This window comes from Nesoenas mayeri (assembly GCF_963082525.1).
Source record: "Nesoenas mayeri genome assembly, chromosome: 2".
NCBI lineage: Eukaryota > Metazoa > Chordata > Aves > Columbiformes > Columbidae > Nesoenas > Nesoenas mayeri.
Genome location: NC_137543.1, coordinates 119,360,388 through 119,382,822, shown reverse-complemented (window position 1 = coordinate 119,382,822; position 22,435 = coordinate 119,360,388). Strand labels below are relative to the sequence as shown.

Genomic DNA, 22,435 nt, shown 5'->3' with positions numbered 1-22,435 from the left:
CTGGTACAGAGGGGAAACTGCCTGCTGTAGGTATTTTTTTCCAAAACCTGAACAAATAAATGGATGTACCTGAGGAAGAAACTCCTGAATAAAGTTGGACATGATATTATGCAGAGTTTAGAAGAATTATTTGATGGCTAATTGAAGGATATATCTGCATAGGATGAGGTTTAAATTGAGGTTCTTCCATACAATTACTTTTTACAGGCTCAGTAACGTGAAGGACAGATTATTTGTTTCCCTGATGATAACTCCAAGCTGATTCCTCACTGTAAATGAAGAGTTTGTCAAAGATGAGGCTTGGCAGAGCATCTTCTTGCTATCTCAACTATGGAAGGCCAGCTTTGTGCTAACCCAGAGATTTCTGTGAAAAAAGCTCCAGGAGCAAGTCCTCCATCCTTCATTGCTTTGCTGAAAGTGCACCGAGAACTTCTGGTCAGTAGAATCCGAAACACGCAGTGTTTGATTGACAACTTGATTAAGAATGACTACTTCTCCACTGAAGATGCAGAGATTGTTGTCCAATTTCCAACTCAAGCAGATAAGGTATTCTTTTTATTCCACTAGCCAGTGTAAGCTTTTTGTTATTTTTAATTTACCACTAAGGTTGTGGGCTTATCAGGCAATTTTACATCTAGTGTGTTTTCCAATCTTTGTTACTTCAGAGCTTCCCCACCTGGTTTCTTCTGGACAAGTGTCTCCAGCTCATCTCTTCACAGCACATCTGGCACGGCTTGTAATGCCAGTTGGTAGCTGTAAGAATGAGCAGGGTGATAATTGTTGTTCTGTCCCCCCAGCTGCAGCTTTTTCCTCTGATAAAGAGGTGACCACAGTGGCTGTTTGTGTGCAGCTTGCTATACACAAGCCTTCCTTTTTGTGCAGAGTATCGCAAGGAAAAGCCACTTCAGGATGCTGTGGGACTCATCATCCTGCTTTACAGGAGGAGAGACAGAAATGAGATTTTATTTTAGAAGTTAATGATTGTGTGTTGTCCATGTGCACACCTTCCCTTCTCTTTAAAGACCTATGTACATTGTAACTGTTTGTATGGAAAATTGATGTATCCTGACACATTTCTAGTTTTGATTTATCTTTGAACATCAGTAGCAAAAATAATTTCCTAGAAAATTATCACATTGACACAGTTGCTCTTTTGCATTGTGACTTAAAACAAACTCCTGATCTGTTTCTCTGACCAACAGGTCATGCAGCTTCAGAATGGTGTCACAGTTAGAGGCAGGCAAACCATAAAAAATTCAGGGACCTTGGACTTCACTAACAGTGCAGATTTTCATAAAATAGTAATTCTTGCTGGCAAATTGAAATGGTAAAACAGTGCTCACTCTGTGCATAGGGTCAGAGCAGAATAAATGCATGCTCTATGTTCATCTCCATTTCTTATTGTTCAGCATAATGTGGATGATTGTTGTAACAAAGCTGAGGGGGAGGCTGTGCATCAGGAGTCTAAGCAGAGACAGGGAGCAGGCCACAATAGTAAGTGAACTGGACTCTGTGGGAGCTTCTCTGAAAGGCATGAAATTGCTTTTTAGAGCATACAAATTGTCAAAAAAATACCATGTTTTTGCTCTGCTGTATGTACCTCACCCTGCTTTAAGCTCACAAGAGATCACAGTCTCTAGAAACCTTTGTCTGGTGTAGAACTGAATTCTTCATTCATTTATAGCAAGAACAGTATCCAAACATTCAAAACAGGCCTCTAAATGACTGCTCTGTCTTGCAGAGGGTTTTGTACTAGGGTTGCCCTGTACTGGTTGCACAGAGATCAGATTTTGTCCTTAGAGATAACAGTCTTGAACTGCTCCAGCCACTGCCTGGTAGCCATTAGTTTTAGTAAAAGTTTCAGGCAACGAGTCTGTTGTGCAGAGGGAAGCTGCAGTGATAAAAGGAAGAGTTGTAGTTTTTTGGATCTGCATTAAGATCCAGAAAGAGAGATTCTGTCTACCCCGCTCTGGATCTGGCTGGATCCTGAAGTAAATCTAAATGTGACTGGAATATTTACAAATCAGAGGGTGAATTTAGGGCACTAAGAAACCACCCCTTTCTTTTTTATTTTAAACAGCATGGGATTTAAAATTACTATTTAGCCAGGCTAAGGAAAACCTTTGGGTTCCATATTGAGGAACAGTATTTATCTGTTTTGTTTCAAACCTTAACTTGCAGATCCAACTTTCTTGCAACATCCAAATACAAACATAATGTTGGTTTTGTGGTGGTTCAAATTCAGAGCTAGATTTTTAATTCATTTTTGAAGCATCAGTTTTGATATTGGGGCCCTACTCCAGCCCAAAAAGGATCCTAAAGCAGTCTACAAGTGTAAGTAACTATGATAAATTGCTGTATATCAATGATCTTTCATGTGGTGTTTTTTCAGGTTCGCAAAATTCTAGACTTGGTTCAGAGCAAGGGAGAAGAAGTCTCAGAATATTTCATCCTTGTGCTGCAGAAAGTCACTGATGCTTACTACGAACTTCAGCCTTGGCTGGATGAAATAGGTTACAAGCCTTCAGAGAGTATTTGTAGTAAACCTGTGGTAAATACAGATCCAGGTGAGGTCATGCATCTATATCCCTTTCCTTAGAACTGCTCTGCTGTGTAGAAAGCTCTAACCAGGTGATGTTAGGATAAGAGAGTCTAGGCACAGCCAGGGAAAATAAATGTGCACATGCTGTGCCTGATAGCAGTGGCAGCCAGATAATTAAAAGGCAGACCATCTAACACAACAGTGGTTGATATATTACATCCTGGTTTGCTAACGTCACGCTCTTTCTGCGTTTGTGGATATACAGCATAATGGCATAACTATCTTGTGCCAGCTGTAGTATTTTCTAGGCCTCTTCTACAATTTATTAGCAACACTGGGATGTTTTGGCAATGAAATAGCCATCATTTCATGCTGAGGACAGTCAAGCAATGAGGCAGGTTGCCCAGAGAGGCTGTGCAGTCTCCATACTTGGACGTTTTCAAGATCCAACTAGATAAAGCCTTGAGTAACCTCATCGGATCTCATAAATGACCCTGTTCTGAGAAGGAGGTTGGACCAGACACCTTCTGAAGTGCCTTCCAACCTGAATCATTCTATGATAATAAATGATGAGTTACACTAAAAGTCAGTTTAAGTATTGCAGAAATAAATGTTTTCTTCTTGAGAGGTTTCTTCCTATTATATAAATACAATCAATAGTTTGCCCCATGTGAAGGAAAGTTTCTTTTGCACTAAAAACACAAGCAAATGTTGCACAATAACTGAGACTCTCTCTTTTTTTTTGGTCATCATCTTGAGGTGCGTGGCACCCAGTTTGTAAAATACATGCCTCCTATTTAGAATAATAACAATTACCAAACAAGTTAGGAAGGAATAACCACCCATCTGATAGAAAATGCAGGTAGAATATAAATATACTGAAAAGACAGTTGCCAAAGCTAATCAGTGACCACCAACCTCTGCCTTTGCAGAGACTAAAAGAGTCTTTAAGAAAAAGTCAGAGGCTTGGCTTCGAGTCTCAGGTGAAAGATAGCAGCCCCTTAAAGCAGTGCAGTGTCAGTACTGGCTTTCAGGAAACGGTGGCTCACACATTACCTCTTTCATTAGCACCTGAATTTGCCAGGAGAGTGATGATGGCAGCACAAATCGATAGAAGTGATCTGCCAAAGAACCAATTTTAGATAATATTTTTAAAAATTTATTACCCCCTCTCAGTTCCAAAGAGGTAGGTCATCGTATGCATAGGTTTTTTAGTAATAGTCTTTTTAATAATAGTTCGCTGTCTTTTTAGTTAGCAGGTATTGCCAGAAACTCAGATATGAATTGGGACGGGACTGCAAGTTTGTTACGTCGTATGCTCAGAGGGAAGAGATGCTGCTTGAAGAAATCTACTCTGACAGCATTATGGAGCTGATCAGTTTTACCAATGACAGCCTAGGCAAAGTGTGTCAATTAGAAGCCCTTTTTGATGATGCAGTTGGAGTAATCAATGAAGATGGAGAGACTATTTATGTCTTTGGTGATGCAGGAATTGGAAAATCCATCTTGCTGCAAAAGATACAAAGCCTTTGGGCCAAAAAGGAATTGGACATAGGGGCCAAATTTTTCTTCCGTTTCCGATGCAGGATGTTTAGTTGTTTTAAGGAAGATGAAGTCATATGTTTGAAAGACCTACTCTTCAAATATAATTGCTACCCAGACCAGGACCCCACAGAGGTGTTCCATTACATCCTACAATTCCCTCATACAGTTCTTTTCACGTTTGATGGCTTCGATGAGATCTATTCCAACTTTGATCTCAGTAGTGTTCCTGAGATGTGTTCACCACATGAAGCCATCCACCCCCTGGTGCTGCTGGTAAGCCTTCTCAGAGGAAAGCTGCTTAAGGGATCCAAGAAAATTCTTACAGCGAGGACAGGAACTGAGATCCAAAGAAACATCGTTAGAAAGAAAGTGTTGCTCCGTGGTTTCTCCAGCAATAACCTGAAGCAGTACACTACCATGTTTTTCAAAGATATGGGGCAACAAACCCTGGTATTGAACCAGTTGGAAGCTAACCCCTTTCTCTGCAGTTTGTGTTCGGTGCCTTTATTTTGTTGGATTATCTTTAAATGCTATGAACACTTCCATTCCATGTTTGACAGCCATGAGCTTCCAGCCTGTTCTGTCACATTGACAGATGTATTTTTGCTCATGATTGAAGTCCATCTGAACCGATCTCTGAAAACAAGTTTGCTGAAGAACAACACCAGGAGCCAAGCAGAGATGTTCAAATCAAGAAAGGAAACTCTTCTAGCTTTGGGTAAAATGGCACGTAAAGGAATGGAGAACTCTTCCTTTGTCTTTGAGCAGGAGGAGGTCTCATCAGCAAGCATCTCTGAAGAAGATTTGCAATTGGGCTTTCTCAGGACAGTTAAAGGTTACAGTGGTTGTGACAATCAGTCCACTTACGAGTTCTTGCACTTAACCCTTCAGTCTTTTTTCACAGCTTTGTTTCTGGTGATGGAGGAAAAAGTGGGTGCCAAGGAATTACTTCATTTTTTCAATGAATGTTCTTCCACTGAGACTGCCCAGCCTACTTGCCTTCCCATTCCTTGGTTGAAGAAACAAATAGCAGGGAAGGATCCTTTCCGGAATAATGAACACTTTCATTTTACCAACCTGTTTCTTTGTGGCCTGCTTTCTAGATCAAAGCAGAAGCTCTTCAGACATTTAGTTTTGCCTACAGTCATTAAGAGGAAGAGAAGGACTCTCATCACATACCTCGGGGAGAGCATGAAATCCCACCTGAAAGGCCTTACTCGATCCAGGCTTCAAAACTACAACCAGCTCCAGGTCCAGCCTAACTTTGTTTGGATGCTGAGGTGCCTTTACGAGACTCAGAACGAGAAAGTGGGGAAGTTGGCTGCCAAACGTATGCACGCCAACTACATCAAGCTCACATACTGCAATGCCAGCTCTGCTGACTGCAGTGCTATCTCCTTTGTCATGCATCACTTTCAAAAGCACCTGGCTCTGGATTTGGACAACAACAACATCAATGACTATGGAGTAAAAGAGCTGCTACCTTGTTTCAGCAAGCTTGCAGTGATCAGGTAGGAGTTCGAGCAAGCAGGTCCTTGCTTATCCTTGGTCTGTTCCACATACTGCTGAGCTGGAGGAACTGATCTTGAAAGTGGAGAAAGATGAGATTCTTACTGCTGCTAGAAATTAGTTTCAGATCTTCTGAAATCTTTGTTCTGCCAGTCACAGGAGCAGGGACAAGCTGTGAATTTGGAAACCCAAGTGTAAAGGGTGATAAGAAGTCCTTAGAAGGACTTCTCCTGGCTCCTTAGAAGCCAGGACTGTTCAAACCTGTAGGTCTAGTTAACTCAGTCTCAAAATCTCAGAAGAGGATTTTTATGGGAGAAAGTGCTTAAGGGAAAAGAAAGGAAACAGAAGTGCTTCCTCCATTATCTGAAGATTGCCTGAGCCTATCTCTGCCCTTGGTCATACAGGGTAAGAGAGGATCTACTATTCAAAATAACTCTTGATCAAAAGCTCTGAATTTCTTGCTTTTATATCCTGCCAAGATGTCTTACTCCACAAAACAAAAGCGAACATGTAGTACTCCATGAAAGGATATAGTTGAAGTCTTTAGATGTGGTGTTTCCCCGAGGTGATGTGGAGGGAGGACGTGGCTTGGTGTGATCAGGGAGAACTAACTCCATCTCTCACATCACAGGCCATGTTGTTCTACCTCCAGCCCTTTGAGGTTGTGCCATGTAGCTGTATCTTATTTGTCCAAACACTTAGGTGCACAAAAACAAGAACTTCAGTTATCTTTTTTTAAAGCTGCTTCAGCCTCATGAGATTTTGGGGTTTTTTTTAATAAATGGATTTATTCCTCCTGGTTGTCTGTGCTCTGCCTGGTTTTCCTCTAGGACTAAATCAAAGCAAGTGATGCTTGTTTTTTCCGGTTAGTTGCAAATCAACTGACCTTCCAAGAGAAAGCAATAAGTAAACTCTGGGGGGCAATGCATAAGTATGTAAGACAAACCAAAGAGGAAAGGGTCAGACTTTCACTCCTTATCCCTGTCATATGATTGTGCCATACAGAGCGTGATCTTAACACCATCCCCAGCACCAAACCAGTCTGTTAGGTTGCCTTTTTTTTTTTTTTCCTTTGTGGCTTTTCTGATGCTAGGACTTTGATTTCTAACAACCAATTTCTGCAGGTCAGGAGATGTTGTTTCTAACAGCTTAACCATCCCTTTCAAAGAAGACGACTGTTCTCATCTGTAGAAATTGGTTCTGATTTCTCCTCTCTGCTAGTGCATTGCAAAGTGGCCAAGTTACTAATTAGCAAGAGTCAGGGAGGCTGTTGGTGATAAGGGACTCTTAGCAATGAATGTTCAGCTTCAGAGCTTGTGTAGAAACTAAAGCTGGTCAAAATGTTTTCACAGGGACAGCTTTACCCAGAAAATGTGATTTATCAGAACTGGAATGCTTCACTGAGAACCTGTCCGTTTAGGCAAGGTGAAAAAGCTTGAGAAATTAAAAAAAACCCAACCAAACTAAAAACCACCCACCAAAACAACGGTTAAAAGAAGTATTTTTATTCTGTGAATGACTGATGTTGATTTGGTTTGTGTCTAGTTGGGACAATAAAATTAGAAACCTCTAGCGCACTCATGGGACTGCAGTTCTATTTCCTGGCAAGGGCTTTTCACAACCTTTATTCAGTGGAGCCTGAATGTGTTGTGGCTTTCAAGATGCCTGGCTTTCCCTAGGTACTCAGAGAGCAGGTTGCAAGAAGAGTTGTTTGGAAAGCTTGCTTTTGCTAGGGTGTCAAGCAGAATTTCTTTCTGCATTCACAGTAAGTACAGGAGGAGGATGAGGTGTTTGTCTCTGATTTCTGACTGACTACATTTTATTGTTTTCGGTTCTGTGAACAGCTTCTAGAGCATTACCGTGGAGATTTGGGGCTTTTTCTTTTCCATGGTTTTTGAAGTGAGCTGTATGAAACTGACCTTACATTTCCCTTAATGGCTTTTAATATGTGGCTTAAGGACCTGTTAAAATATCAGAGGAAAGTGCACACAACTCCAGTCATTCATTAACTCGTTGATGATGAACACTTGTAATCTATATTGATTCAAACTTTATTTTATTTGCCTTCATTCCAGGCTTAGTGTAAATCAAGTCACAGATCACGGAGTAAGGATCTTGTATGAAGAACTCTCCAAGTACCAAACTGTGACTTACTTGGGGTATGTACCACTATATATTGATACTAGAACATAAAACTGCAATGCTGACAGTACTGACACAGCAAAGGTGAGGTGGAAACCACACTTACCTCTTCATTTATTGAACATAAGCAAAGCAGCATTTCATGTCAGAAATGATTCAGCTGCTGTCCTGTAACAGGTCACTGGGAAAAGGACCAGAAATTCCCTTGCACCACCTCACAGGGTGGCCTCCACTGACATCACGCTCTCCTGTGACGCAGTGCTGACCACTGTCAGGTTACTGAACTGTGTGGGCATGCTGATTTTATACCTAAAGCCTTCTGCGGGCAGTGGAATAGGGAGAGAGACTGCGAGCAAGAGATTGTGCGCTTTATAGCTAGAGCTTCCTGCTTTCTCTGCTGTAAAATGGTTTATTTCAACTATGCATAGCACATATGGCTCTGTGGAGACTAGTACCAGAAACATATAGTTTCAAGTGTCATCTTTGTGGTACCAATTTCTTTAAGACCTTAATTGCCTCTTAATCAAGTTAAAGCTGGAAAGCATGTTCGCTCTGACTTCCAGCTCTTGGTTAAGTAGCTACACAAAAATGACTTTTTGAGAAGTGAACATGAATACCAAGGATCGTCTCCTTCCTCCAGTGCCCTAATGTAAATACATCTGCTCAGGTATCTGATCTTCAGTAATATTTGCAACAGGATTATATAACTTTTAAAAGACCAAAAATACATTCTTCTGGTGTTTTCTGACTTCTCTTCTGGCGATATTATTTCTGTACTAACACAGGAATAAAGGGAAGCTTTGTTTGCTTGGAGAGACCATTTATTAAAAAAATATATATATAATTTTTTTTTGTCTCCTTGAATTTTATGTCTAGCCATTCATAATATGAATTGTATATCAAAATAGAAATACAGAAGCTATGAATATGTACAAAGCCATACAAAAAAAAGATAGATGCTATGCACGCTTTATAAAATATTCAGGCTGTAAATATTAAAGTAACAGCAGAAATAACCTATTTTTACCAATGTGAATTTTCTTTAAGCTTATACAACAACCAAATCACTGATGTTGGAGCCAAGTATGTTGCAAAACTAATTGAAGAGTGTTCAAGCCTTGAATATGTTAAGTATGTTGGATTTTTTTTTTCTTCCCTACAGTATCCTTATTAAGGTAAAGCAACTTGAAATAGGAGGGAGAATGCAAAAAAAAAAAAAAAGACAAAAACTATGTTTCATATAAAATATAGCTTAGTTTGCAGTTGTATATTCTTTTTTTTCTAGCAGTGAATGGCAGCAGGTGAAACTCTTGAATCCATAGTCTTTACTGGAATATAGTAGTAAGCAAAAGGAGAGCATAAGACCTGTTCTTTACCTAAATCCAGTCTGAGCACCTGAGTGAGGCTTAAGTGGTACCTGAACCTTGCTGTCTCTTGCAATAGGTGAATTCACATAGATTTAGTACCAAGCTTTTTCATATCTTGTCTTTTACAAGTCATTGGAGTCATGCTGTGCTGGTGTCATAGTTCTGGAATTGTCCAGATTCAGTCAGTGGGTTGTTCCCTTTAATTCCTGGAACTTCCCTGGACAAGAGTGTCTGGCCATGCACAACACTGGTTTTACATAAAGGTAGATCATTAACCAATGGTTTAATTGTGACCATAGCAGAAAATAGAGGTAACTACAGCTATGTCAGCTGCTGGTATTAATTTAGCAACCAGCAGCCAGGGACTCTTGGGTTCTTTTTCTACCACTAACTTCCCCTGAAACTCCACACTAGCCACATCCTTCCCACTTAAAATATTTACAGAATTTTGAAACCCAGGAGCACTCTGGTTCTTTCACTGCTGTGACACCGGACTTTGCTTATTTAATCTGACTTTCACAAAAAAGCCTGTTGAAAGATAGTTACTTTCAGGCTGCATAGTAACCCCAGAGATTATTTTGAGATAGAGTGCATATTCATGTGTCTGAAGTCAATCAAACAAGCCAGCTTTACTTTATGTAAATGTAGTGGGTTGAGGGGTTTTGGTTTTTGTTTGTTCTTTACATCAACTTATGCAATAGAGACTTACCTCTTCCTTCAACTCCAGCCGTTTGGTATCCCCACTTAGGCCAAAAAACCAAAAGGTCTTCTGTAGAGTGCCAGCCAAGGACACTTGCTGCTGCACTGGCCTGTGCCACCACCCATAGCCTGTGCTCAGGACAGAAAGACCTGAAATTATTACAATCTGTGCTTATCAGCTGCAGTCTCCTCTGGAGCCACATAACCAAGAAATATTCTGTTCCCTGTGGCTTTGTGAAACAAGCTACATGTAATTAATGTATTCTGTAGCAACTGCTGACTGAACTGGATTAAAAACTAGGCAGGGGGTTCTTGTCTTGAGGATCAGTTCCTAAAGCTCATTTCTGACATACCGAGCACCAAACCCAAGACTCTACAGTAATATTTATGATTTGAGGGCCTGACATGCAAGATATGTAAAAGACAACAAAAATTGTGTCTTTTGGTCAAAGGTAATGTGCCTGCAGTATTTTTTTACTCTAGGTTAATCTTTGATAAGTGTAGCTACCCCCCAGAGTTAATTAGCCTTAAATACTTGTATCCCTTTCAGAGCTTGTGTTCTAATAGCTGTACTGTTGTAAGTGACCTACCTCATCAATTCATGTATTTTGTGCAGAATAGGAGCAAACAAAATAACAAGCGAAGGAGGGAAATGCCTTGCCCAGGCCATCCAGAAGAGCAAGACAATGTTTGAAATTGGGTAAGTTCAGTGCTAAGGAGCAGAGCTCAGGGCTTGGGCTTGTCAAGGCATCTGTAAATCCCTTAAGATTCCTTCTTTCAGTCTTACCTTCTTTTCTTCTGCCATTCCTCCTTGTGGCGGCATTAGAACAAACTGATGCAGGAGCATAGCCGCATTTTTGACTCGGAGTGAAAAGGAGGGCTGCTTTATTCTTCTCCAGTTCACACAATGTTTGTTTGGGGTTTGTTGTTTCTGCTTTTGGTTTGTTTCTTTTTTCCCTGTTCTGAGAGAACCTTGAAGGACAGGCAAATTAATGAGGACAGTATGTAAAGACAGCCACTTTCCTTATGGCAACACAGCTGCTCTAGAGATATTTGGTCATTTTTAAAAGTCTGGGTGGTTTTATGACTGTTGGCAGTGTACCCAGTTATTGAGTGTCATTGTTATAATTGTCAAACGTTCTGCATAAATTCCTGATAAAGTTGCAGCCTGGGAGGATATGAAGGAATTCCCATCATCCTTCCCTCTAGTCTGTCCCAAAGTGGAGAGTCTGCTATTATTGGAGAGAGGTCTGAATGTACTGTAAACTTTAACTCTTGTCCTCTTTCTCAGGAGTAATGCTAAATTTGAGAGGTTTATATTACTTTTCTTTTTTTTCCTTCCCTCTAGCAAATGCCAGATTCTCTTTCCACTCTACAGAAGAACATTTTTCTCAGAATCTAATACTCAAATACACAGAATTAAAACCTCTGTTTGGCCATTCAGTAACCCTGAAATATGAAAATCGGATTTGAACAATTAGATTTTTGGCCTTTAATTTTGTTGTTCTACAACATTGCACACATACAGGCAACAGCTTGAACACTCCCATTGTCATATTGCTGGGCCTGCTGTGCTGTACTTGCTGTAATTTCACTGAAGTACTCCTATTTTCTCCTCTGGAGGAAATAATCACTCCAAATGGATTTAGGATAGCTTGGGCAGAAATGTTTGAACAGATATATTCAGCATTTACATAACAAACTGCACTGGGACTGAAGGACAAGGAAATTTTAGGGAACTTACTGGAAGTGCATGTGTTTAGATACCACAAAGCTCAATTGATTTTAAAAGAGCTGCCAACTAATTACCCATCAAGCTGAGTGTGGCTCTGAGTCATCAAGCCGTGATCCCTGTAAAAAAACAAAAACACCTTATACCTCAACAGAGGCGCTTTCAGGCCTTATAATATAGGGTGAATTTTCAAAGTGGTTGGACTGCATAGAAAAGATTTGACCAGATACTGCTATTAAATGTTGATCAAATCTCTGCAGCTTTTACCATATTACCTTCTCCTAACCCTTTCTGTTACCAAGGGTTGTTTTACTGTTGGAAAAATTAATGCTATTCCTTACAAATGTGTGGAAGAATCCAGGGTCCTACTGTCCCTGTGAGATTTTGCTCTTTCTCTTGGCAGCTGGAGAGGGAGGAGATACCACTTGGGTGTAACACTGAAGGAATCGTAACTCTTTTGCCAGACGATTCTGAAGGAGAAGGGGAGCTTGTAGCGCAGTTCACTTCAGAGACTCACCCATTTGGGTGCGTGTCCCGGTGCAGTTGTGCATATGAGGAGTCTTGCCCAAAACATGTACTTTGCACTGTGTAAAGGCCAGTCTGTGCCCAGGAGAACTCTGGCAGGAGTATGAGAAGGAAACGCTGAGCAAGAAAATGATCAGGTTTAGGACTTTGTGTGTTCATTTCTCATGGCAGCCCACTGTACTCACAAGACTCCCTTACCCCATAAGGGTACAGGGCCACAGAGGGTTTGCTCAGTCCCCCATCTCTGGAGACATTCAAGGCCAGGCTGGACGGGGCTCTGAGCAACCTGATCTAGTTGAAGATGTCCCTGCTCATGGCAGGGGGATTAGACTACATGACCTTTGAAGTTCCCTTGCAGCCCAAACTATTCTATGATTCTATGAAGGTGATCCCAGAAGCACCCCTGCTGCAGCAGGCTGTCTCCTAGAGCTGCTTCTGTGCTGTGGCCTTAGGGTACTGGTGAGTCAGCGGAAGCTGATGGGGTGGTGTGCAGGGAGTGGAACACGCCTGGCTCAGCAGGGAGGGTACCTGCCAGTTTTCTCGCAAGCCTGAAAAACTTGAGTGGGATGGGAGGGAAGAGAAAAAGGGAAAATGCAATGCCAAGGGGCAGGACGGCAGCATACCTGATTATCTCCTGGTTTCTTCTCTTCACCAGGATGTGGGGTAATCACGTTGGAGATGAAGGAGCAAAGGCGTTTGCACAGGCCCTGAGGAACCACCCCACGTTGACAAATGTGAGGTAAAACACCAGCAGAGCTGGGCAGCTCAGTGTAGTGCTGGATTTCCCATCATGCTTCGAAGCGATGACTTTTCCCACCAAGCATTAATTTGGAATCACCATCTGGTATTGCAGTCTTCATATCTAACAGGCTCCTGATGCGAGGAAGAGGCCAGATTGAAACAAAAAGCCCTGTGCAGCCATTGTGCAAGTTAAAAATATTGCAAGGCTGGCATCCTTTCCTCTGTCTGCACCTCCTCCTCCCCTCATGCTGCACAGTTGCTGGCATTTGTGAAAGCACATGGTCAGTGGGTGCCATTTTGATCTGGGAGCGTTAGCAGAAGGACATACCAGCTGTCACAGAATTGGGCTCTGAATGAGGTCAATGTTAAAACAGTTTCTGTTGCAAAGGTACGGCAGCTTTTACCAAAGTAATTTTTAGGTGAGAAACTGTTTGGGTAGGGACTGAGGCATTCTTAATTTCAGGCTCTTCCTGTACCCCCGTGGAGCTACACCACTTCAGTGCTAATGAGATGTAGTTCTCACTGGAGTTCAGTGATTAATCTCAAACTGGCCTTCTGGAAGCCCTGGCATGGGTGAAGCTGGTAGCACAGCACAGGGAGAAGCCAGCAATATAAAATAGCCCATCCCCTGCCACACTTTTAAATGCTGGCTAGGGATTTAAAGATACTTACTGTGGTGACTGCTGCTGTTCTGGTGTCCCTCCACACAGCTGGAACACTGGGTTCATGGTGATCCTTTTGATTTGTCTCCCGTTTCCATGGGCCTCCACAGTGAAGGAGCAGACAAGGCTCCTGGGTTTCCCCACGAGGTGGCACATGGCACTAGTTTCTTTAGAAATACAGTGCTTGGAGTTTGGGAATCTCTGGGGAGCTTATTGCTGCCACTTCAGATCCAGGGATTTCAGAGCTGTTGCCTTGTCCTCCTTTCTGCAAGCGGATAGCCAGGCTTAAAAAATTAAAAGCTGAACGAACAGGTGCAGTGACCTAGTTATATTTAAACTTAAAAGCTATCTGAAATAGCCGTCTTCCTGTAATTGCAGAACCCATCCAGATGCATCAGACTTGAAAGAAAACATTTCAAACTGGGATTCTCGGATGGGAACAGATATGCGGATGAATGTGCTTGCAAAAATAAGGAGTAACTGTGCTGGCTAGGGCTGGGTTTTGCTGGCATCTGTGCAGGATGAATCTTCTGCTCTGCAGTGTACTTGCACTTGAGTTCATTTTTATCTTCCACTGGTTAATGTTGCTTCATTATTTGAATTCACAGCACCAGCAGTAGCTCTATGTGAAGACTGAGGGAAGACAGTCCCTACTACATTAGTTTACTTCAGCATATTTGCCATTTTCAGGGCCAATCGTGATGGACCGAGAATATCTAGTTTCAGCTGAAGCTAGGAGGGACTCGTGCTAATGCATATTTGTGTCATTACCCTACGTGATCTCCCTTTCTACCTTTTTTTGAGACCAGGCTCCAGCCTGGCTTTTGAGGGGAGAAGATGCTTTTTGAACTCCGAAAGCCTGGAGCATAACTTGAACTGGATGATTTTGCCAATGTCTATTCAAAGAATGAAGGGCAGACTAAGAAATGTTTGTGGTTTGTAATGGAACACATGCATTTAGAAGCTCATCTCTCCATAGACAACAGAAGGTGTTGTGTTTGGATGAAGAATGAGTTACTCAGGTGCCTGAAGGACTTAAAGGACAAAGTGCCCAGTTTGTACAGGGACTTGGGATGACAAATGCTTGTAAAAACCTGTGTACTGCTAAGCACACCACTTTGTCCTTGTTAAAAGCCTTGACTTTAAAAATCACAGGGTGCAACGTTGCTGTCAGTCCCAATAGTACAACTCACTGACAGCAAATCTTGTGGCCTGTGTGACAGACCTGCACTCAGACTGCAGCCTGTGAACTGTTCTCACTTGTAAAAGTTGTAGGAGCTTGCTGGTTTGTGAAGTATGTGAGCCTTTGAAATGCCCAGAATGCTGAACCGTAGAACTGGGAAACAGATCATCCAGGATATTCACTAGTATTTGGCAGTGATTGGTCAAGTGATTCTGGCTGTTTCTTACACGTTTGTGTCTTTACTTTGCAGTCTGGCATTCAATGGCATCACGACAGAGGGAGGCAAGAGTATTGCTGAAGCTATGCAACACAACAACTCCGTGAGAATATTCTGGTAATTGACACTGTGGTCTACTTCTCCTTTCTCCAGAGAAAGCCACAACCTAATTTTATTTCTTCCAATCCCATCACTTCCTACTCTCCCCTCCTCCTTCTCTCCCTCCCCTCATTTCCTTTGCTTTCACTACCAGCGAGCTATAAGCTATATCCCTTTGGAAAAATCTGGACTGGAGTAATGGATCAGGAGCACGTGTCCTTCAGGACACATTCCAGTGTCCCAGTGTCATGCTTTGCTCTGTTCCCTCCATTGTGCTTTCCCCATCTTCTCTCACTTCCATCATCTAGAGTCAAGTTCTTTGTCCCCAGTTTTTGCACCTTTTCAGTGTTGTCTCTACCTCTCTTTTTCCATTATACTTCATCCACCTTTTAGACACTAAAAAAGTATAATTAGAACATTGCTCTGAGAAATAAAGATCTGATACTCTTGTCTCTTTTACCTCCAGGGCTTCTCTTCAGTATCTCTTTGTGTCCAGCCTTTAGAAATTGCTCAGGGCAGGAACAGCACATCCCCCTTTGGCTGTCTAAAGCTAAGTCACAGACAAGCTGGAAAAACAGGAGGCTGAAAAACAATCACAACATCCTAAGTGAACATTTTCTCTCTCACTTAGGTTGACTAAAAACGAGCTGGATGATGAGGCAGCAATGAGTTTTGCAGAGATGCTGAAGGTCAACAAGAAACTGGTGCATTTATGGTGAGTTACATTCCACAGAGGCGCAGGCTCTTTGGCAGTCGCTGCATTAAAGCTTCACCTTCCAAGTCTATGTAGGTCACAGTAAGCTTTCTGTGCGTAGTCTGGATGCAGCTAACTGGTTGTAGACAGTTCTAATGGAAAGTTAATAAAGCTGCTGTCTAGTGTTTTGAACCTGCTTTCATACAGGGAGAACCTGAAGCTGTTTGTGTGTCCTGGTAACTTTTGAACTACTGATTTCTCCTTAGGGGAACAGTACTGGCTTCAAACATGAAAGTTTAAAAAAAAATATAAGCAGACAGCTAGAATAGAATAACCTTACTATGATTCTTACTATCTGTCATCACACTATGAAAGTAGCAAGCTCAACTCTCACTCTTCAGCCAAGAACCTACATGACAGATGCTTAAATACGTCCCCTTTGCCCGATGTTTTCTTGTAGGGCTAGCGCTTTCACTCATGTAAGACACTCATCTATAAGACATAAATCCCCGGGAAACCAGGGATTATTTCTAGCTATCACAAAGAGACTTGTTAAACCTCCAAGAAAACACAACATTGCCTGTTGTAACCCAGAGGTTCACAAGAATTTGTTAGTGGATGGAGTCAGGCAGATGTGGGCTGTGAAACAAATAGCCACCCATTAATTCCAAGTGACCAAGATAACATAATCAATGGAGTCCCTTTATGAAGGCTTTGCTAACCAGACTCCAGCATCCCCTGCTGTATTCATCCTAGTTCCCTCCCCTTAGGAAGCAAGCTGGTTGTCAGAGGTTGCCAAGTACTTGTAGCTGCTTTTGAAAGCAAATAGAAGGTCTGGTGCCCATCACCCTGAATATAAAAAGAGAGGAGGAGGGCTTGATTTCTTTTTGCACAGCTGCAGATATATTTCACTGAGCAGTTTGGTTTGAATTCATGCTAAAAATTTCCCCAACGAACAAAGGCGCAGTAATCTAGATGCATGTCTTTACCATGGCTCAGTGTTGTCCGAGGGTTTCTGCCAGCAGACATATTTATATCATACTTTGTTGGTTATACCAGTGGATACCTCCAGAAAGTAGTGACCTATACAGATAGTTGAGGCAAAATTAAAATCTCTTTCCGGTAGCTGAAAGCATCTACTGGATCCCTTTGCATTTTGATTCATTTACCAAGTGTGGAAAGTCCTTTGATGGGAATGCCTCCTTCATTCCTTTCTTTCTTCCCTCCCTAAGAGAGCCTTCAATTCATTCAGATTTTCAGCCTCATCCTGAATCCTGTGGGATTCACGCCACCAGTCACATGGAACAGTGCAAGCTATGGTAGGCTGAAAGGTAAATATTGAGTTAGGCTAGGCTGATGAGTGTTTTTAAACTCATGCAGATGAGGGAGCTTTGCTCATTTTTAGCTAGGGGGATGGTTTACAGTGGTTAGTAAATTACCTGCTGCTTCATCAGTTGTGCTACTTGAGGATCTATCATTTTTTTCCCTCAGCTCAGATGAGACAGACTTTATAGCTGCTAAGGTGGCTTCCCTGGGACTTGCACCTGCTCAGACCAGAGTAAAATTCAATGCCTTGTTTTTCAAAGATCTTGCTGGTCTGATGATAGTCAAGACAGGAGGATTTGGCAACCTCGAGATCATAACTGCTAAAACACTGGGTCTACACAGGGTCTGTACTCAGAATTTTCTGTACATCACTTAAAAACGTCTCACAGTGTTCTTAATAAGAAAACAGCTAAGAGGTTAGTCTGTCTCAGAATCCAAATATCTCAATCCCATACCAGTAGTAAATGGCTCTTAGGAGAAATGTGTCAGCTATGTAATTAAGCTCAGTATCTCCAGAATGCAGCCACATGCAAGATTTAGAGGAAAAGACTAATACTCTGGGCTCTGTTTCTTAAAGTGTACGTGTGGCATTTGACCAGAACTGTGTACCATCCTCACAGACAGAAATCACAACCATCCTGTGGCAAACAGACGGCTTTGCTCTTTGATAGCAAGCTTGACAGCAAGGTTGTGCGTGTGCTTATATAAATTACTTTGTGTGTTAGTTTGACGTGAAGTGCTTTCTTTTTAGGCTTATCCAGAATCGAATTACAGCCGAAGGGGTGAAGTACCTCAGTGAAGCTCTCAAGGAGAACACAGCTATTAAAGAAGTCTGGTAAAGATCTATTCCTCAAAGGCTCACTTTGTAAACTTTATTTCCCTTTAAAACACTTCTGGCATTACTACTTTCCAGCCTAAAAAATTCAGAGCAAGTTTATGTGAGGCAGGGGTTGTAGTTCCAGCTGCGGGTTTCAAATAGGTAAAAACTCCCTGTTATTGAAACACTTCCCTGTGTGTTATGAATCTCAAGCAGTTTTGCTAGTTCACGTCTGTATCACTGATTTGCGGAACGTGTGTGTTTGTTTGCGGAACGTGTGTGTTTGTTTGCAGAACTGGGCCCTAAATTTATAGACCAAGTTTCACTTGTCCTTATCTTTGAATTTCTGAACATGTTCATGCTTTTCAGGAGCTAAATCCCAACAAGCATGAGATGGTTACATTTAATTAGCATTACTTATTTGGTTCATAGTATTTGTGCTTGGATTTTCTTTGGGCAGTGCTCCAAACACACTGAAAGTGCTAAACTGCAAAAAGGTTAACTTTCTGTTAAGAGCTGCTTGTTTTAGATCAGGTAGGCAACACATAGTTGCACGTGTGCATCGTAAGGCACAAAGCCAAATACCACATTCCTTCCCGCACCTCAAGGAGCTCAGGAGTCAATAGGACTGTGCTGTTTTTACCACCGCTGCTTTATTATCACAGTATGTTTAGGATTGGAAGGGACCTCAAAAGATCATCTAGTCTAATCCCCCTGCTGGAGCAGGAACGCCTAGGTGAGGTCGCACAGGAACATGTCCAGGCGGGTTTGGAATGTCTCCGGAGAAGGAGACTCCACAACCCCTCTGGGCAGCCTGTTCCAGTGCTCTGTCACCCTTACTGAGAAGAAGTTTTTTCTCAAATTTAAGTGGAACCTCTTGTGTTCCAGCTTGATCCCATTACCCCTTGTCCTATCATTGTTTGCCACCGAGAAGAGTCTGGCTCCATCCTCATGGCACTCACCCTTTATATATTTATAAACATTAATAAGGTCACCCCTCAGTCTCCTCTTCTCCAAGCTAAAGAGACCCAGCTCCCTCAGCCTTTCCTCATAAGGGAGATGCTCCACTCCCTTAATCATCTTTGTTGCCCTGCGCTGGACTCTCTCCAGCAGTTCCCTGTCCTTCTTGAACTGAGGGGCCTAGAACTGGACACAATATTCCAGATGTGGTCTCACCAGGGCAGAGTAGAGGGGAAGGAGGACCTCTCTCGATCTACTAACCACCCCCCTTCTAATACACCCCAGGATGCCATTGGCCTTCCTGGCCACAAGGGCACAGTGCTGGCTCATGGTCATCCTGTTGTCCACCAAGATCCCCAGGTCCCTTTCCCCTACACTGCTCTCTAATATGTAATTTCCCAACCTATACTGGGACCTGGGGTTGTTCCTGCCCAGATGCAGGACTCTACACTTTCCCTTGTTAAATTTCATTAGGTTATTCCCTGCCCAACTCTCCAGCCTGTCCAGGTCCCACTGGATGGCAGCACAGCCTTCTGGCGTGTCAGCCACTCCTCTCAGCTTAGTGTCATCAGCAAACTTGCTGATAGTGCACTCTATTCCCTCGTCTAAATCGTTAATGAATATATTGAATAACATTGGCCCCAGTACTGACCCCTGAGGCACTCCACTAGATACTGGCCTCCAACTAGACTCTGCACCATTGACTACCACTCTCTGGCTTCTCGCCTTAAGCCAGTTTGCAACCCACCTCACTACTCTGTTGTCTAGACCACACCTCCTCAACTTAGCTGTGAGGATGCTCTGGGAGACTGTGTCAAAGGCTTTACTGAAGTCAAGGTAGACCACATCCACTGCTCTGCCATCATCCATCCACCTTGTTACATTCTCATAAAAGGCTATGAGGTTGGTCAAGCATGACTTACCCTTGGTAAAGCCATGCTGACTGCCCCTAATAACCCTCTTATCCTTGATATGCCTTGAGATGGCACCAAGGATAAGCTGTTCCATTACTTTCCCAGGGACAGAGGTGAGGCTGACCGGTCTATAATTACCCGGGTCCTCCTTTTTGCCCTTTTTGAAGACTGGAGTGACATTATTGAACATGAAATTTATTTTAAAATATATATATATTTGTTTTAGCAAGAGGACACTGAATTCTTGCTTAGAAAGACGATGACTTACTACCTGACTGGTGGGTTCTCTGGAGATGTGGAAGTGATGCTTTTTTTTTCAAAGGGCACTGTCAGCTTTCTTGTGCTGAAGGGGCATCAATTCCCATTCAAATCACTCTGGATCTTCAGACTGAAATCTCTTTCGATTCTTGCCTGAAGTTACAGGGGTGTTAATTAAACTGAATAATTTCAAAAGCCTAAATGGTTTAATAGATTTCAGCAATTCTGAAATCTGCACCTTCTAGGTTGCTCATTTTCAGGGGTGTAAATATCAACGTAGATTATGTAGCCAGACTTGAAAACGTTACTGTAAGTCATTTCACGTGAATAATACCTGAGTACTTAACAGAGTTTATTTCCCATGTTGTCATGGAAGACACAAAATGCTCTGAAGGCTTTAAATTTCTTTAAACTAACCCACTGTGTGGTAAGAACCTTTGTCAGCTCTGTGCTGCTTGCTGAAATGCTAACAGCTGAGTATCCAACACTGATTTCAGCTCAGTGAAGTTTAGGTGATAGCTCAGTTGTTTTCTCTGTCGTTTGTTTGTTTCTGTTTTTTGCCTTATTCCTCACCTGTGCTGTGGCCTGTCTGGGCCTGGTTCCCAACGGTGGCCCTTTGAGAAGCATGTGGCTCATACAGCATTGCAAAGCTGTGGTTCTGCTCCAAAACCTTGGGAAAAATAGAGGATAAGCAACAGTCTCTACCTTACTTTCACATCCTTTTTATTTTTCCCCTCCAGTTTGAATGGGAACCTGATAAGCCAAGAAGAGGCCAAAGCTTTTGAAAACGACAAACGCATCGTTTGCTTTTGAATGAGGACTTTCCCATTTTGACAAGTGTCATGTTACAAAGGTTACTTCTAGGCTTGGACTGCGGAGTTTATAAAGGTGCAATTCTGCAGTGCTCATGGCAGGAGAGAGGAAACGTGATTAGCTGCTTTTTTTATGAACATGCCGTACTCCCTCAGCGCCACCCCTTCCCCTGCCTGTTTTTCGTAATCCTTTTGGTGAGTGGAAAGTTGCCTGGGTAAATAATTAATGCTTGTTTGGGGCTTTGAAGATGAAATGCAAAGTGTTAACAGATCAAATCTGCTGGCAGGTGTATGCATTTTGATAACTGAGTTTAGATTTATTCTGTACACTGATGTAAATAATCTCTAACTTATTTATATACATAAATATATACACACATATCTATGCAAGAAAGGGCGCAAGACGCACAAACTCCACAAGCTCGCAGTATTATCTGCTCATAAATTAAAATGAACACACATAGCTTTATTTGGAGCAGAATCCATCTCTAATCGTTGCATGGTACCAGTGTTTTCACCATTAATACCCTTCTTCTGTCTAGAAATTAAGGCCTTATTTCTCTGCTGTCTCCAGGCAGTGGTGTAGATGCTGGGGCTTTTTTGTTGTTGTGTTTTTTTGAGAAATGGATACATCAGGCTCGGATTACTTTCAATAATCTTTTTTTCTGTGTTGAAGCCAATACATTTTCTTTCGTACAACCAGAAGTCCTTACTGCCATCACAGTAAAAGCATAAAACTGGCAGGAAAACACTTCTGCTGAAAATTTCCCGAGGGCTGGAGAGAAACTGCTACCTGCTGTTTCCACGGTGTTTGTTCTGGGGAGGGGGCCTGGAGATAAATGTGAAATATTAATTAGCAGGCTGTTCAGTGCCTTGGCTCTTGGCCGAGACGCCGTGCCGGTGGCAATACAGCAGTAGTGAGTTGCCCAGCCTCAGTGTGGAGAAAGGATGATTGAAAATCAATTGTGACAAGTAGAAATCCCTTCTCCCAGCAACATGTAAGCACAGAGAAGGATTGAGATTTGCTTGGAAAGCTTTTATTCTGCACTTGAATTAGTGGAAGGAGCAAGGCAAAGGGCAGGTAGCAATGATAAAAACCAGCAAGAAAACATTATCTTCCCCCCCCCCCCAAATTAGCATTTAGGGAGTGTAACTTCAGATGCACTTAAAAAAAAAGTTTGCAAAGGAATGGTGTATTTATATTTTTGTGTGTGTGTAAATTAGACATGCTGTATAAAGGTAAACTCAAGTTCTACCCCACAGTGTGTACAAGGAACCTAAAATGGAAAAGCACGATCCCTTTTCCTTCTTCTGTGTTACCACCCTTGCAAAACTTGGAGAAACGATTCTCCAGTCGCTGCCTGACTCACAAAACCTTGGTAGGCTGGAAGAAAAGTCTCCAGTTAAAATGCCAAACCAATGAGCCCTCACCTTCCCATCTCCCAAATCTGCCTCATAAAGCAAAATAGGAAAGAAGGTTTGCTTTGTAGGTTGGAGTTTCTCCATTTCTAGGTGATAGCTGATGTTTCACAAGCCCCAATTCTGTCTGTTCCCTTCAGCTCCCCAACACATTTTCAAAGTCACAGCTTTTCACAAAACCCATAGTTTGTTTCTTTTCTTTTTTTTTTAAAAAAAAAAAGAAGAAGAACTTAGTGCTCATTATTTTTGAGTGCCTTTGCCTCCCTGTCCAT

At 42.1% G+C, this 22,435-nt stretch overlaps 1 protein-coding gene across 1 annotated transcript; it reads left to right on the top strand.

The window, feature by feature from the left end:
- Window positions 1–330: 330 nt before the first annotated feature.
- On the top strand, window positions 331–20,804 carry NOD1 (nucleotide binding oligomerization domain containing 1; the record flags this gene model as incomplete). Its single annotated transcript, XM_080339830.1, has 11 exons — window positions 331–546; window positions 2,393–2,567; window positions 3,795–5,598; window positions 7,672–7,755; window positions 8,786–8,869; window positions 10,421–10,504; window positions 12,717–12,800; window positions 14,898–14,981; window positions 15,595–15,678; window positions 17,735–17,818; window positions 20,673–20,804. The coding sequence occupies 11 exons, from the start codon at window positions 331–333 to the stop codon at window positions 20,743–20,745; spliced, it is 2,856 nt and encodes a 951-aa protein (XP_080195956.1). The 3' UTR covers window positions 20,746–20,804.
- Between the last annotated feature and the right edge of the window lie 1,631 nt (window positions 20,805–22,435).